At 43.7% G+C, this 16,154-nt stretch overlaps 1 protein-coding gene across 3 annotated transcripts in view; it reads right to left on the reverse strand.

Moving 5' to 3' along the window:
• LOC119178738 (uncharacterized) overlaps positions 1 to 16,154 on the reverse strand; it is a 120,592-nt gene that overhangs the window by 39,092 nt on the left and 65,346 nt on the right. Inside the window, exon 3 of one of the 3 annotated variants that reach the window (XM_075887469.1) lies at positions 7,198 to 7,272. The exons of the other annotated variants lie outside the window; for them this stretch is intronic. Coding sequence (XP_075743584.1) covers positions 7,198 to 7,272 — 75 coding nt within the window. The remainder of the gene's footprint in view (positions 1 to 7,197; positions 7,273 to 16,154) is intronic. 3 annotated transcript variants of the gene reach the window in all.

Below are 16,154 nucleotides of genomic sequence, written 5' to 3' on the forward strand. Positions count from 1 at the left end.
CAAAGGGTCAAGCAGGAGTGCAAGGAACATTTGTGGCTAAAAGGGAAAGTGGCAGGTCAAATGACACTCCTTGGTTTCGTGTACTTGTGGACGGGAGCAAAGGCCAGAGAGGAAAACCAGGCAATGGTAGAGTGTATATCAAAGGACATTCAGGAGTTAGGAAGAGAGTGCGAGATAATTATACTAGGAGACATGAATGCGCACATAGAAGATATAGATGGGTATACCGACCCGACAGGCAAAATGATCATGGATATGTGTGAAAGGCTTGATTTGATCATTTGCAACAGTACCGAGAAGTGTGAAGGGCAAATAACATGGGAGGTAGGAAGGCTTCAGTCGACGATAGATTATGCACTGATGTCACATAGGATGTATGATAAGCTCAGGGAAATGTACATAGATGAAGGTGGCTCCAGAAGTCTGGGTAGCGATCACAAACGTATCAAGCTAAGTTTTGGAAGAGCAGTGAAAGTGGGAAGGAGACAAGATGAGCAACTACAGGAAAATTCTTATCCAGAAAGGCAAATTGAAATAGCCACTAAACAAATTGAGAAAGTAATCACGGACGATAATAAGACAGTATGGACATACACGAATCTAATTAGACTCTGAGATAGAGCTTGCTAAGACGCGTGACAAGTCACCCCGGAAAAGAAGACACAAACCCAAAAGTTGGTGGGATGAGGAAGTTAAGAGAGCCATAGCAAAACGCCAGGAAGCCTCTAGGGAACACAGACATGCTAAGCAGCGGGGTGAACCGCCAGATGATGTGGAAAGAAAATGGGCAACCTTTCTAAGCTGTAGAAGGGATGCATCCCTTCTGATCAATGAAAAGATTAGAAGGAAGGGAGCTCAGTGGCTGGCAGAAGTACATAAAAAAGATAGAAAGGCAGCTGCGAAATTTTGGAACCATCTAAACTCCCTAAGAAATGAGACGAGCCTAGAGCAGAGTTTTATAACTGCAGCCCAAGGTAACAGGCTAGAAGGGGACGAAGCTATTGAATATATAAGAGCAAGGGTGACAGAAAAATTTCAACAAAGAAGTACTTTATGCACCACAATAGACAAGGACGAATCAAGTGGTGCAATGGCTCCATTTTCACAACGAGAGTGGGAAAGGGCTGAGAAAAGGTTTCCTAGTAGTACATCAACAGGCCCAGATGGCATTCCAATTAGGCTGATAAAGACATTAGGTCCGAAGTCTAAGCAGGCTTTGAGAGAGGCAGTGAGCAAAATAATAATCGATGGTGAAGTTCCCGATGGATGGAAACTTAGCAGGATGAGCATGATCTATAAAGGAAAGGGGGACAAAGCTGACATAAACAACTACCGTCCTATAACAGTGACATCAGTGGTCTACAGGCTGGCGATGCAGATTATAAAGGAAAGACTGCAGGCGTGGATAGAGGATGAGGGGGTGTTGGGGGAACTGCAGAATGGGTTTCGGAAACACAGGAGGTTGGAAGACAATCTGTTCTCACTGACGCAGTGCATCGAAATAGCAGAAAAAGAACACAGGCCCCTGTGGCTAGCATTTTTGGATATCAAGGGAGCGTACGATAGCGTGGTTCAAGAGGAATTGTGGGGAATACTGGACACACTAGGCGTGGAGCATGTAGTCACTAATCTTTTAAAGGGTGTCTATAAAGGTAACAAGGTAGTTATAAAGTGGGAAAAACAGGTATCCAAGCCTGCAGAGGTAAAACGGGGGCTTAGGCAGGGGTGCCGCCTGTCACCCTTATTATTCATGATGTACCTACAAGGATTAGAGGCAAAATTAGAGGGAAGTGGACTGGGCTTCAACCTCTTTTTAGTCAAACAAGGAAAACTTATTGATCAGGCACTACCAGCATTAATGTACGCAGATGATATAGTGCTAATGGCCAACAACAAGGAAGATTTGCAGAGATTGATGGACATCTGCGGTAATGAGGGAGATAGGTTAGATTTTAGATTCAGTAAGGCAAAATCAGCAGTCATGATTTTCAATGACAACGAAGGTAGTGAGCTTAGAATACAGGAGGTCACGCTAGAGATAACAGATAAATACAAATATCTGGGCGTATGGATAAGCAATGGGACCGAGTATCTGAGGGAACACGAAATATACGTGACGACTAAAGGTAACAGGAATGCAGCAGTCATGAAAAATAGGGCACTGTGGAATTACAATAGGTAGGATGTTGTGAGAGGAATATGGAAAGGGGTCATGGTTCCTGGGCTGACGTTCAGCAATGCGGTCTTGTGCATGAGATCAGAAGTTCAAGCAAGATTAGAAATTAAGCAACGTGGAATAGGTAGGCTTGCTTTAGGAGCTCACGGGAATACACCAAATCAGGGAGTACAAGGTGATATGGGATGGACATCATTTGAAGGCAGGGAAGCTAGCAGCAAGATAAAATTTGAGAAGCGATTGAGAGAAATGGGGGAAGAGCGTTGGGCTAGGAAGGTTTTCAGCTACTTGTACATGAAGAATGTCGATACAAAATGGAGGAAGCGAACCAGGAAGTTGACTGGTAAATACTTAGAAAACAGCAGGTGGCCAAACCAAAAAGAACTATCGGTTAAGAAGAAAGTGAAGGAAACGGAGACTGACATGTGGAGAATGGGTATGATTAAGAAGTCCGCACTAGAGGTCTATCGAACGTTTAAGCAGGAAATTGCCAAGGAAAGGATCTATGATAAAACTCGGGGTAGTTCTCTACTGTTTGAAGCCAGGACGGGAGTACTGCGAACCAAGACATATCGGGCCAAATACGAAGGGGTCGACACAGTATGCAGTGCGTGTGGAGAGGAAGAAGAAACTGCCGAACACTTGATAATGTTCTGTAAAGGGCTTCACCCTATAGTTCAGGATGATGGCGCAGAGTTTTTCAAAGCACTGGGATTTAGAGACAGCGAGGGCAAAATAGACTTTAAGCGGGTAGACTTAACTAGAAGAAGGTTATCTGATTGGTGGCTAAAGTCAAGGCACGAGTGAAAATTAAACCCTTCACTGCGAAGTACGAATCCTCAACTTCATTATTTAAAGGGAAAAAAAAAGATAAATGTAATGGTTAGTTCACTAAGTATTACGGCTAGGTGGCGTTAGCCGCCGCCCGATCTAAAGGGTACAGCCACATCCATCCATCCATCCATCCATCCGGTAGCCACCTCTCGTTTAGTTCTTGTAGTGTTTACTAGATGGTGGTACTTGTAGCTGATGATGAAAAGATGCAAGATGTTATAAACTAGAAAGCGGTACTTGTAGTTGATGAAAGACGCGAGATCTTATAAAATAGGAATGATGTCACATATGGCGCGTGTCATTGGTTGAAGGCAATCGTTCGATTTAGTGCGGCGACGTACGCTAGGGGGAGCGATGTAATAAAATCGAGTGGGCAAAATGTACAGAGGATTCATGGTTTACCAGGTTTACCTCCGGAGCTTCGCCCACTCATCATCATTCACTTCGTGGATATGGCGGAATTTTTTTTCATTATGAATTTGTACCAACTAGCCCGCCTGTCAACCCTTCTGTTCCTTATAATCATATCGCTGCATTGGGACATAAAAATCCCCTAAAAAGACTTCTTGGCTAGTTGGTTCTTGCTAATAATAATGTTGATTGATGCTTGATTTGTGGAGTTTAACGTCCCAAAACCACCATATATTGCTAATAATAATGTTGTAGCGAATGGACACATAACAAAGACGCAACAAACATGTGGAACATGACAAAGCCCTTACGTTTTGTGTTTTCACGTCTTTGATATGCGTCTTTGATAATTAAAACTTATCAAGTTTTACGCCCCAAAAACCCGATGTGATTGTGAAAGACGCTGTAGCGAAGGGCTCCGGAATGTTTGGCAACCTAGGATTCTTTAACGTGCACCTACAAATCTACGCACACGGGCCGGAACCATTTTAGGCGCCACCGGAAACGCGGCCGTCGCGGCCGGCATTCGATGCTGCGACCTTCGGGTCGGCAGTGGAGCATCGTAAGGACTACGCCGCCATGGCGGGTGGTATGTGCCTTTGCACTAAGCCACGATTTATTGAAGCCCCTGCAGCTATCATTATTGAAAAGAAAATATAATTCACTTCAATTCATTTCTATACGATGCGAGGACGCTGCGTGGTCGAAATCGCGGACACTGTAGAGTACTCGCTCAGTGCGTTTGAACATCTGCAGCGTTTTCGATGCGACCTTTCTGGGCTGCCCACGCACAAAAGTACGAAAGGCAGCCGCGCACGCGATGACAAGGCGCAGCGAGGTTCAGCTCAGCAAGTCGACGCCATCCATGCAAGCAGTCGCCAGAAACCAGGCTTCCGGAGAAAGAAAAAAAAAACAAAAAAGAGCAGCGCTGCTACACAGAAAACACCTTTTAAACGTTATGTGGTTGTCCTTTATTTTTGTTTTCTCTTACAACGCAAATGTCCACTGCAATCGCACAGCTGCGCACACGTTCTGCGCGCCGACAAACACATGCGCCGCGTGTCATAGCATCGCGCTTTCTTTATTTCTTTTCCCGAGTTTATGACAACGCTATTTTCAGTACTTGTATTTTTTTTTACTAGGCACAACAACAATAAAAAAAGATCAGACAAGAAATCTAGGAAGGAAATGGGGATGTAATTTGATTGATTGATATGTGGGGTTTAACGCCCCAAAACCACCATATGATTATGAGAGACGCCGTAGTGGAGGGCTCCGGAAATTTCGACCACCTGGGGTTCTTTAACGTGCACCCAAATCTGAGCACACGGGCCTACAACATTTCCGCCTCCATCGGAAATGCAGCCGCCGCAGCCGGGATTCAAACCCGCACCCTGCGGGTCAGCAGCCGAGTACCTTAGCCACTAGACCACCGCGGCGGGGCATGGGATGTAATTTGCAGTAGTTTTAAGCAAATGTGAAGAACATAAAATGGACGAAAATATAAGTTGCCGTGGGCAGGGACCCAACCTGTGACCTTCGAATAACATGTCCGACGCGCTCTACGAAGCGATCTGCAGCGGTGGTCATCCACCGTCCACTTTACGGGGTATATATTCGCATTTAAACCTGGGAGTGTGAGCGCCGCTATATTATAGCCGCGACGGCCAGTGTGGACCACTATTTTTTGGACTTTCCTTGGCTTTCTGGTCTGTGTGTTCTAATTAGTGTGTATAGAAAGATTGTGCGAATGAGACAAGTTGCCTCGCTTTTTGGCACCTCAAGCCTCGAAAGAGAAAGATAAGATGATGAGAAGATACTAAAAGACACAGAGAAATGCTTATTGTGGCAGAAAATCGGAGAGGTCAGCCTAAATCCATTTTCTGGCCTGCTACTCATCGTTAGGAAAGAGGGAGGGGTGGAAAATAAAGCAGCGAAAATGTGTTGATGATGCTGAGAAGGAAAGTGGCGATGAAGCAAAACCCTCAAGAATGCAGAGGAGGGAGAGGAAGGAAGGTCAATCAGATGAGCGTCTGGTTTGCTATCCTACACTGGGGAAGAGAATCGCGGGATAAAAATTCAAACCACTTCGTAGTCTCTTTCTGTCTCGCGTAAAAACTTGCTCAGCGCTTTCACAATATCGCACTGATGAAGAGGTGGCGAGTCCCAGCCGAACTTTTTGCTTCGTACATTTAAACAAGACGGTGGTCACTGAACGAGAACACAAGGAGGTTGTACGTAATTAAAACCGCGTACATCGCTAAGCACGTGTACTACGATAGATGAAACACGCGGCGCTGACTAAAACGTGATTCAGGAGGTGCTGCAGAACAAGAAACGGACAGACGAAAAGGACAACGATTTGGGCAAGCCGGTGGTACACGTCGGAGGCCTGTCCCCTTTTGACAAGGGGTCCATTGCGGTATACAAGTGAAGCTCAGAAGAGTGGGCCACTCTTCGTCCCTTCCTTCGTATTCGTCAAGCGCTAGTGTTTTCGTCGGTACCATGTGCGTCGTACTTCTTGGTCTTCGTGCCTATACCCCGTACGTTATCTTAATGAGTGATAGCCAATCTGGCTCGACGACTTCTCTTGGCCGTATTGTTGAAAATACAGTACCAAAGCGCAAGCCTGCTACAGCGCCAAAATTTAGTACTTAAGTGTACTGATAATTTTATCATTGGCTTTTTTTTTAGTTTAAGAAAAAGCTATTCTCAGTACTTGTAGTTACATGTGGGAGCACTGGTATGTTGTAAATGCTACTTTATTTATTATTAGACTCAAACACTCACGGAGAGAGAGAGAGAGTTTATTTACAGAAAGACAGAGAGGTTGGCCTGAGAGATTGTATTCTTTAGCCTGGTACTCTACATAGCTCATAGTGTGCTACCATACATTCACAAAAATAGCTTCCTTTTCTTTCTATTACTTAGAATGCACCACTTTGTCAGCAGGACTGTTTTCCAAAGTAAACATTGCGTCCCTGACGTGGGTGGGTCAGTTTACGTGCCACCGCAAAGCGCCGTTTAGTTCTCCAACGAAATGATACTGATAATTTGACACTAAAATGCAGAGTGAACAATCTAAATGTTTCTCCCGTACGCAATTTATTTTCTAAACGTGTCAACGATGCGAACAAGCGAAAATCAGCTGCAAGCTGCCAATGTTGGGCAACACGAATGGCTAAAACCTCCACCTCTGTGGCCTTCGCTCCACTGTCAAGATCAGTTTCCTGGGGGGTTAGGAAAATTTTATATTGTTTGCTTCATGGCACCTATTTGTCTGTACGATGTAACAGATCTCAATGTACTGGTTTGTATTTTGTTGATTGTGATGGAAGCAATAGCACCTTCCCAGACTTGCTGAATGAACTGTTCGGTTTATTCGGTATAAGATGTCCGTCATCTCTATTAATGATACAATATATTCCCAGCAATCTCTGTGACGTCATGGATTGATAGTGCGATAATTTAAATGCAGGGTCATCACTAGTCTGATCGCTGTTGCACTTCGACTGGCTTACGAAAGCCGACCTTATAAGTTGGTGCCTTCATGTGGACTATTCGTTATGGAACTGTAATAAAGTAACTACATGTCTGATTATTATTAGTTTCCCAGTTTCGTTAAGGTTAACTTTTAAATCACTTTTTTTCCCCCAGTAGTCAGTTTCGAGGCTTTTTTGGCGCAATAACTGCCATCACTGCACTTATTCATGTGCACCGCATGCTGTGTTCAAAATGATTCTCTCTGTGAAACTGTGAACTTTTTCATGGCTTACAAGCTTTCTTCCTCGGTGTTCACCTGCATCCTCCTCGAGTAATCTGATGGATTCGAGAAAACCGGAGTTTGAACCCTGAAATAAAGCGCGTCAACAGGAACATTTGTCACTAGAGACAATGGAAGGAAAACAATGTTACTCAAATAAACACTACGTCTCAGAATGACATTCTGAGACATGTTTTCGCGTTCAGAGCACGTAAGTCTGGTACTTTTTTCAATCGAGTGACACAATAATTTTTCTGCTTATCTAAGGTTAAAAATCGTCCTCCTTCTTTATTTTACCCTTTGCAGTGTCTTTTTTGCCTTTCCAGTTTTCCTGACAGCTATTAGCTCTGTAGGTTCTGGCACGTGGTTGTTGTTTATTTACTTATTTATTTATACTGCCAATATCATTAGAAATCATAATTGATAGCACATGTAACAATTTACATAATAAAAACAAATTAGCAAAGCTTAAATATCGGATGTTGTAATGAAAATCAGCTTGTACACATCAACGTTAGACTTAAATAATGAAGTCGCACATCGCCAAATGATTACAAACCAAAAACAACCAAGAAAATGATAGGTTATCAAAAAGGAATACAAGTGGTTCAGAATAGCAGGTAGTAAGAACACGACTAATAGATTGTAGCAATCAATAAAATGGGTTGACAAATCCTCAATAAGCGGAGAATCAACGTAAAACAAAAACAAACAAACGAACAAGCTGGTAGATTAGTTGGCAGCAATTTAAAGATAATAATACAAATCAAAACAGTTTAGATTCATGAAGATGTCAACAAATGACGGAAGGCGTGTAAGAACTAACAAGTTAACCTGGACTCACACCAATTTATTTTTAATGTCGTTCTCTCTCTAGCAATGTCAACAGCTGTCGACAAGACAGCCGTCACACTAGCGTGTCCGTTAACTCCGACAAAACTTAAAGAGGTGACTCATCTGGAAAATGACGAATGGGCTCGACGAGAATGCCCTTCATTTGTTTCGTGGGCATGTATGTCATTTGCCACAAGTACCTTGTTTGTCGATATGGTCGGTTGATTGACATCAACGCACGGGGCCCACATATGGCGACGGTACTCAAGTGTTCCTTGTCCGTATGCAAAAAAAAAAACGATACGCTATCGGATTTTGATAGGGTCCCCAAATTTCCCCCGAAGTGTAGCAGTGGCAAAAATACTCGGCTGCTGGCCCGAAGGTCACACGTTCGATCCCGGCAGCGGCGGTCACATATCGATGGGGGCGAAGTGGCAAAGGCCCGTGTTCTGCGGGCCAGGATTTCGGATCTCAGTACACGTTAAAGAACACCAGATGGTCGAAATCACCCGCCAATGCGGTGTCTCTCATAATCATATCTTGGTTTTGGGACGTAAAACACGAGATGCTATTAAAGGCCCGTAAACCCCTTTGAGTTTCAATACGACAGAGTTGATCGAGTTCGATTGATATGTGGGGTTTAACGTCCCAAAACCACCATATGATTATGAGAGACGCCGTAGTGGAGAGCTCCGGAAATTTCGACCACCTGGGGTTTCTTAACGTGCACCCAAATCTGAGCACACGGGCCTACAACAGTTCCGCCTCCATCGAAAGTGCAGCCGCCGCAGCCGGCATTCGATCTCGCTACCTGAATACGACAAAGTGAGTGAGAGAAACAACGTTATTTGGTTCACGATAGGCGCGAGTCAAGTCGACGTCCCCTGTCTAGGCCCACTCGGGGACGGTCACGTTAAACCTGACCACCCTCGCGGGGGGCCCTCTGGACGGTCAAGATCTGAGAGGTCAGGAGAGAGTGGTTTCTTTTTGAACTTGACGACCTTTTACACAAGCGAGATCATACTCCTCGCCACTTATTTCTTCATGAAACACATGGAGAATGACATTTCATCGCTAAGCGTTGAGCCTATCAAGATTTCGCGCTGGTCGGCTATAGACGGACGTTATCTCCACTCGCGCTGTCTGAAACGTACAAGACTATAAGTGACATAGGTGGACGATAGTCATATACGAGACGAGGAATAACGCGTGGGCGACTGCACAGCAAAGCAATTAATAGCCGGTATTTTTCGTATGTGGAGTATTCAGCAATTTCTACCTGAATTGCGTCACGTACGGAGATCCTCCTTCTGGCGTCCTGGAGTGCAACGAAAAAAACAAAAAACTAAGAAAATAATGCACCTATTTTTGAGAGGCTTAAGGACGGTTTAAGGAGGATTTTACAGCAAATTCAAGCATTTGAGATGTAATAAGCAAGGGCAAAGTACATACAGCAAGGAATTTTTCAAGAACGAATTACTTTGTGAATGCAGCTCAAATTCTTATGTTGTCTCTATACTTCTCGTGCGTTGTGTCGGTAACACTGAGGCTACCACAACGCCTACTATGTGGCCGCATCCGAATCACAACCTAAATTGTTGCGGTGTTGTCATTTTCGTCAGACGCTCTCATTTTAGCGCCACCGCTCATTCGATGCATCTGGATCTTTCATCAATGACTCGGAAAGCAGGTGCAGTAGCTGGTACTTAAACATCACGAGCACCTGCGGTCTTCGAAGCTGAGATTTCAGGACAGGATCACCACAAGACTTTCAATGGCGCCACTGCACAGCTTTGCAACTCCACGCATGACTTAAAGTCACAACTGAACACAAATCGCGGGAACTACACCATAAAATGACGACCTGTCGATTATTGTTGTCCGCATGTGTTGCTACGTTATTTTTTTTCTTCTAAATATGCTTATATATGTGGTTCATACATGAACCAGACGCGAAAATGCGTTTGATACTACTCACACCATGCAAAGTGATAGCAGTGTATTCCGCTATAACCACGCAAATACGGTAGTCACATTAAGCAAAGCTAATGTAACCGCAGGGATGTTATTTGTATAGTTTTGTTAGCATATAAATGTCCTTTCAACATCGATAGGTATGCGCAGGAGTCCCGCAGGCTAGAACCACGAAACACAGGAAGTGCAGTTTTACAATTATTAAAATACTGCGAGTACTGAATGGGAGCGCGCTTACGAGAAAATATTTTCAAAGCCCGACATTCTTCTATTGCCGCCCACGACTATAGCAACGGTAGAAATTTTGATACGAGTTGTTATATATAAATCCAAAAAGGTGCATCATAGCAGCCTTTTCGGACATAAATAATGGCGGCGTTGTTCAGTTTTTCTACATATTGTGCTAATGTTCAGAATATCTGCCGATGGCTGTATAGCCTGTCATGAAAATATTGTATACTGGTGCAAAAATGCCCAGTGCATCTCGGTTACACGAGTCCTAATTAGCCACAGTATAAGCAAGGCTAAGAAAAGCTTAGGGATGCATATGAGTCGCTTTAGTTGTAATGCAGTAACTATTCGAATACAACTAAATAAAATTTAGCGACAAAACAATGTGCCACCGGCTGGATATGAACCGACAACCTCCGTCGTAACGCGCACAATGCACTACAGATTGTGTTACGCCCGTGGTCATTCCCGTTTTTTTTTTAAGTCTGGCATTACTGAATCATCAACCCTTGCAGCAGCAATAAAGAACAACAAATAACGTTCTTTGGTTTTACTTATGTCGTTTTTGTATTATTTGCATGCACAAGTACACAAAGACACAGGCCAAAAAAGAAGAGTGTAGGCAGACTTCTGCCACAGGGAGGGGCCTGTCTACTCTTTCGGTGGGAAGGATGAAATAGAGGAAAGAAAGAGAGGAGCAGAAGTATAAAAGATGAAGTATTAAAGCAATGAAAAAAGAGAGATGTGTGTAATAGGAAACAAGCCCTTCAATCAAGTCTGCCTTTTTTTTTCGTTTATACACGGGGATCTCATTTATCCTCTTAACCACCTCTGCCATACATCTTTCGGCGATGTGTGGAATGATACTTTTAATTCAAAAATAGATTTACAATACCAGTATTACAAAGCGAAAATTCGAAACGGTAACCCTCGTAGGAGAGCAAAATAGTATATTTCTTTTATAATCATTGACAAATGAGGAAAATCCACGTTCATTCACAGCTAGTTGAATGTACACACCTCAGCAATATTTGCTAACTGCAGCGGCGACAACATGGCGCCCTGAGCGAGGCGAAAGAAGCCCGGATTAATTTTTAAAAAAGATTATTTATTAATTCGCAGAAACTCTCCAAAGCATTAATCTGGGATTAACTAGCGCACCTGTCGGGCTCGATGACCGCCCTTAACCCGTCGTGCTTCAGCTCTATGACATTTGACTCGGGAAGATGATTCTTTCACGTTATAAACCATGCGTACAATGGGCAAAGAGCAAGAAACTCGGTTCCTCAGCCACACGTTCCTCTTCTACAGGTGAATGAGATTTTGATTATTATTAATATTTGGTTTGAGTACACAGAGAACACGAAGACAGAGGAAATAAGGAGGGAACAGACTGAAAACTGCCACTTATAGGGGCACAAAGCCTGCCTGCCTGATCAGGAGGCACTGCGTTAACACACACACACACACACACACACACACACACACACACAATACTTCTCTCTCTCTCTCTCTCTCTCTCTCTATATATATATATATATATATATATATATATATATATCGACAAGCATTGTCTATAGACTTTGGTCTTTACTAGTCATAATGGCGGCATATACTGTATACCACTTGGACTTCCCCTATTTTTTCTTTAAAATAGCTGGCTCCTTAATGGGTCCAATACATCTTCAATTGTTTACTGATGATAGTGTTAAAGCTTCTATACATGAAGTATGCGGGTTTTCTTGACGTTCTTTAATGTTCAAGTCGATTATGAAGGCTAGCTACGTACGGCGATCATATAAGGAATACGCAACAATTGTTTTTCTGACCAAATTGCACGTCGAACACCAGTTACAGGAGCGGCTCTTTTTTTTTTGTCTATATGCCATTGGGAAAACTTCCGAAAAAAAGACAAACAAGTGAGGACTATTCTTCATTTTTCTAGAAACTTGCACGTCAAACACCTCTTATACGGCAGCAGTTTAAAAACGCGCGTGGATTGCACAACCCAAATCGGGACATTGAAGGGCAAAAAAAAATTCCGCCATATCCACGAAGTGAATGATGATGAGTGGGCGAAGCTCCGGAGGTAAACCTGGTAAACCATGAATCCTCTGTACATTTTGCCCACTCGATTTTATTACATCGCTCCCCCTAGCGTACGTCGCCGCACTAAATCGAACGATTGCCTTCAACCAATGACACGCGCCATATGTGACATCATTCCTATTTTATAAGATCTCGCGTCTTTCATCAACTACAAGTACCACTTTCTAGTTTATAACATCTTGCATCTTTTCATCATCCGCTACAAGTACCACCATCTAGTAAACACTACAAGAACTAAACTAGAGATGGCTATTTACAGGGGACGGTACCGCCATCTAGTGAACACTGCAAGAACTAAACTAGAGGTGGCTACATACAGGCTACAGGGGACGCACAGCCCACGCCCTAAGGAGCTTCGCCCCTAAAAAAAATACAGTGCAACTAGAACAGACAATCACGAGAAGACGACGTAGACAAGCGCGATGTTTCCACTTTCAGCACAGTTCACGCTTCTTCATCTTGCCTCCTCAATGTTTTGTCCATTGTAATTGCGCTTTTTCATCCTTCAGCATTACGTTAAATCTCGCCCAACGACGAGTTTCGGTGCTCATTTGAAACAACATATGTTAAGCGTGTGCCGAAATGCTCAGCTGAACGTACGCCGTCAATGCAATAAAGAATATAAAAACGTATTTGATAACATATCCTGCGCCGTAACGGGCCGAGTATGATAACTGGCCCCAGTAATGTGGCCATTGCCCAGAGTTTTGTGCGAATTCCGCAAAAAGAAAGTCAATGTGGCTGACGTTTTTTTTTTCTTCCGGAAATAATAAACCAGCTCTTCTTTTTTTTCTCCGAGCTTAATGCAATATGCTTTTTCTGGCTAAGCAATCAAAGATTGCAGACGATCTAATAACGCAATGACAGATAAGCCGTTTGTACAATGCACTTATTGCGTCTGTTGATGCGTAGTACAATTAATCTCACCCATTTCAATGATGGCACAACAAACACCGAATTTCATTGAATGTCTTAGTGCTTAGAAAACACTCCGACTTCATCCGAAACGTTGTTTTACACATCGGATGCACGGATTCCAGCCTAATTGCTGTTTCAGCTGCGGGAGTCGTGCATACATTTCTCGAATGGTTTCTTCATTCTGATTCACCCTTCATCTTTAGTGTCCTTCAAGAAACACACGCTGGTTAGAACTAATTGAATTTTATTAACGAAATACCTTTGGTCATTAAAAATACAAGAATATTCTCAGATTAACGATGCTTCAGAGTTTCGAAAGAATAGAACTTGTTGCCGGAAATTAGGTTTAAATTTTCCCCTTGGATGTCCTTCTTGTTGTGCCACTCATTTTCTTAAACTCTTTGGATGTTTTACCTTCTGTATTAAGCTCTTTAATACATGCGCAACGGAGTGGTTGCAGTTTCTTACTGTGATTCACTTGAGTGCATCGTCGTTTACAACAGGATGCATGAGCAAATGAAAAAGAAAAAAACTCTAAAAGAAGTGAAAACAACAGCAAAGACCAAGATATTTGTCACAGGCGGCATCAAAGATGACAGGCACATGCGTTCGAGAGAAATGAAACATGCTTTGTGACGCCCCCTTTTTTTTATAACGTACTGAGTGAAAGTTTCTTTACATTACAATACCCAAAGCCGCAGATGCTCCTTGAGCGGGTTCCGCGTATTTAAGCTTCTCGCAGACGCGAAACCAACAGACGTTTTTACAGTCTGCTTATGCGTCACGCATCCATGTCTCTCTTGTCTAGTTTTCATGTCCACGTTGTTGGGTTTAAATGTACAATGTCAACCTTTCCAAACAATTAAATCTCACATATGTGAGAAACAATGATGAAGGAAGAAACACCAAACTGCGTACTATGATAACTTCAAACATTAAGTACCTTGAAGCAAGCGAAAGAACGTAGGACCGACGTGTGGCGCAAGTTAAAAAACAACTGGGCATGATGATTTTCATTCTAATATTATTACTTTTTATAATAGTAGTGGAAGTGTTGGTAGTAGTAGCAGCAGTAGTGTTGGAAAACTATCAATAACTGATCGCTTCCCTATAAACTCTAGGCCAATATTTTGTGCGTTATGCATGATATAGTTGAAGAGTGTAGCAGTAAAGCGGTGTATATAAAACTGGTCATATACAGGTCATGGGAGTTGAAATTTCTATTTCACATTTTTTTAACACAAAATTATTTTATGCCGGGGTTCACCACGGCTCCATGGCGTATTTCCGTCATGAATATGACGTTGTAAAATGTTTACTAACCAATTACAGATTAAAAAAAAACGAGTAGGAAAAGTTTGCCAGTGGGGCGCCGAACCAGCACCCTCGTGCTCCTCGGCGAGTGACGCCAACTACTGCGCCAGAGAACGACCCTCCTCTAACATGTTAACGGCGAGCCATTTTTATGCACCATGTGCCGCTGGCAGTCCTCGGAGCTCGGCAACTTCAGCGCGTTTCCGTCATCAGTAGCGAGATGGCACTATGGGCGCACGTTGGGCGCGCGTGCTCTGAAGGTCGTCGTGCCACGCGACCCCGCGCTACAGTGTACCCGCGCGTCGCTGTGCGGGCGCGCCTCCACATGGCGTGGTCAAAGTGCGCACTCGCGCGCGCGCTTATCTCGGGATTCGTGCGCTTTGTGCATCTTGTGCTTCCACCACAAGCTTGCTTTAAGCTACTGTTGGTAAAGAAAGCATGAACGTCATTTCACTCGCCACAGCAGCCGCGTTTACGAAAGGATCACGCTGCCCACGCACGAATAAGTAATAACTGTTTGCGCCCGTGTTGTGCATACTTGTGCGTTCATTTCGGGTGCATTTCTTTCTGTTTGAACAACGTGCACTAAGTGTCCAGCTGTGGCAGTTGTTTGCCCGCACTCGTCCTGTGTATGCTCATTTAGTGTGCACTTTCTGCTTGAAGTGTGACAAGTTTCGAACTGTTTGCCGTTCTTCGCGTGACATTGCAATTCGTTACTGCAGCATTCATTCCTTCGCCTTTGCGGCGAAACAATGCACAATGAATGCTCAACTATCTCTTCGAGAACACGATTTACTTTCGTGTTATACCGATTCCTAAAACGAGGGATCAACCACGTTTTTTCTTTCTTCATGACCCAACACCACAATATCACAATTCTTCTTAGTCGTGAATGTCAGCTCCACCACAATGCAATATTGCTATGTGGCAAAACGTTTTTATAAATTGTAAAAAGGCCGCAGTTAAAAAAATGCCTCCAATGACGCGTTTTTTTTTTTTACTTTCAAAATCGGTCCTTCGACTTCAAAAAATGGCTTTGCAGATCCCCTGCGTTTCGCGCACCTGCATTCAATAACTGCTGCTATATAGGAAGGGCCACCTCGGCCTCCTCGTGTACACTGCCCTTCACAGCGCACCGCCACACAACGAAAGACCAACGCAAGCACTTTTTCCCGAGTGTTCCACGAAGCCTTGCGGGTAGCTGTTGATTGTTGAATGGTGGTGGTGGTAGTGGTTAGAAGAGGAGAAAGGCACCTAATTTCTGCAGCCTAGTCGGGAACACGGCGCAGTGCCTGTGAACACACACGGTACTCACACCATAGTGGGGGGCTCAATTCTTTGGGCGTCCGATAGTCCCCTCCCCCGTAACTTCCGCACACGCCTCTTGATGACGGAGACGCCCTCCCTCCCAGACTTTCCCTCTCTCCTTTTCTATAAGGCTTGTTATAGCTTTTGTTACGCGCAACCATTGTGTCAGCCGAAAGTACACATGGCTTTAGTGCATAGGTATGAAGGTCTTATACTGATGCCACAGTCTTTTATACAGGCTCACAACGCATTGACACCGATCCCCTGCTGTTGTCGGACACA

The sequence above is a fragment of the Rhipicephalus microplus genome, chromosome 1 (genome assembly GCF_043290135.1).
Source record: "Rhipicephalus microplus isolate Deutch F79 chromosome 1, USDA_Rmic, whole genome shotgun sequence".
Classification (NCBI taxonomy): domain Eukaryota; kingdom Metazoa; phylum Arthropoda; class Arachnida; order Ixodida; family Ixodidae; genus Rhipicephalus; species Rhipicephalus microplus.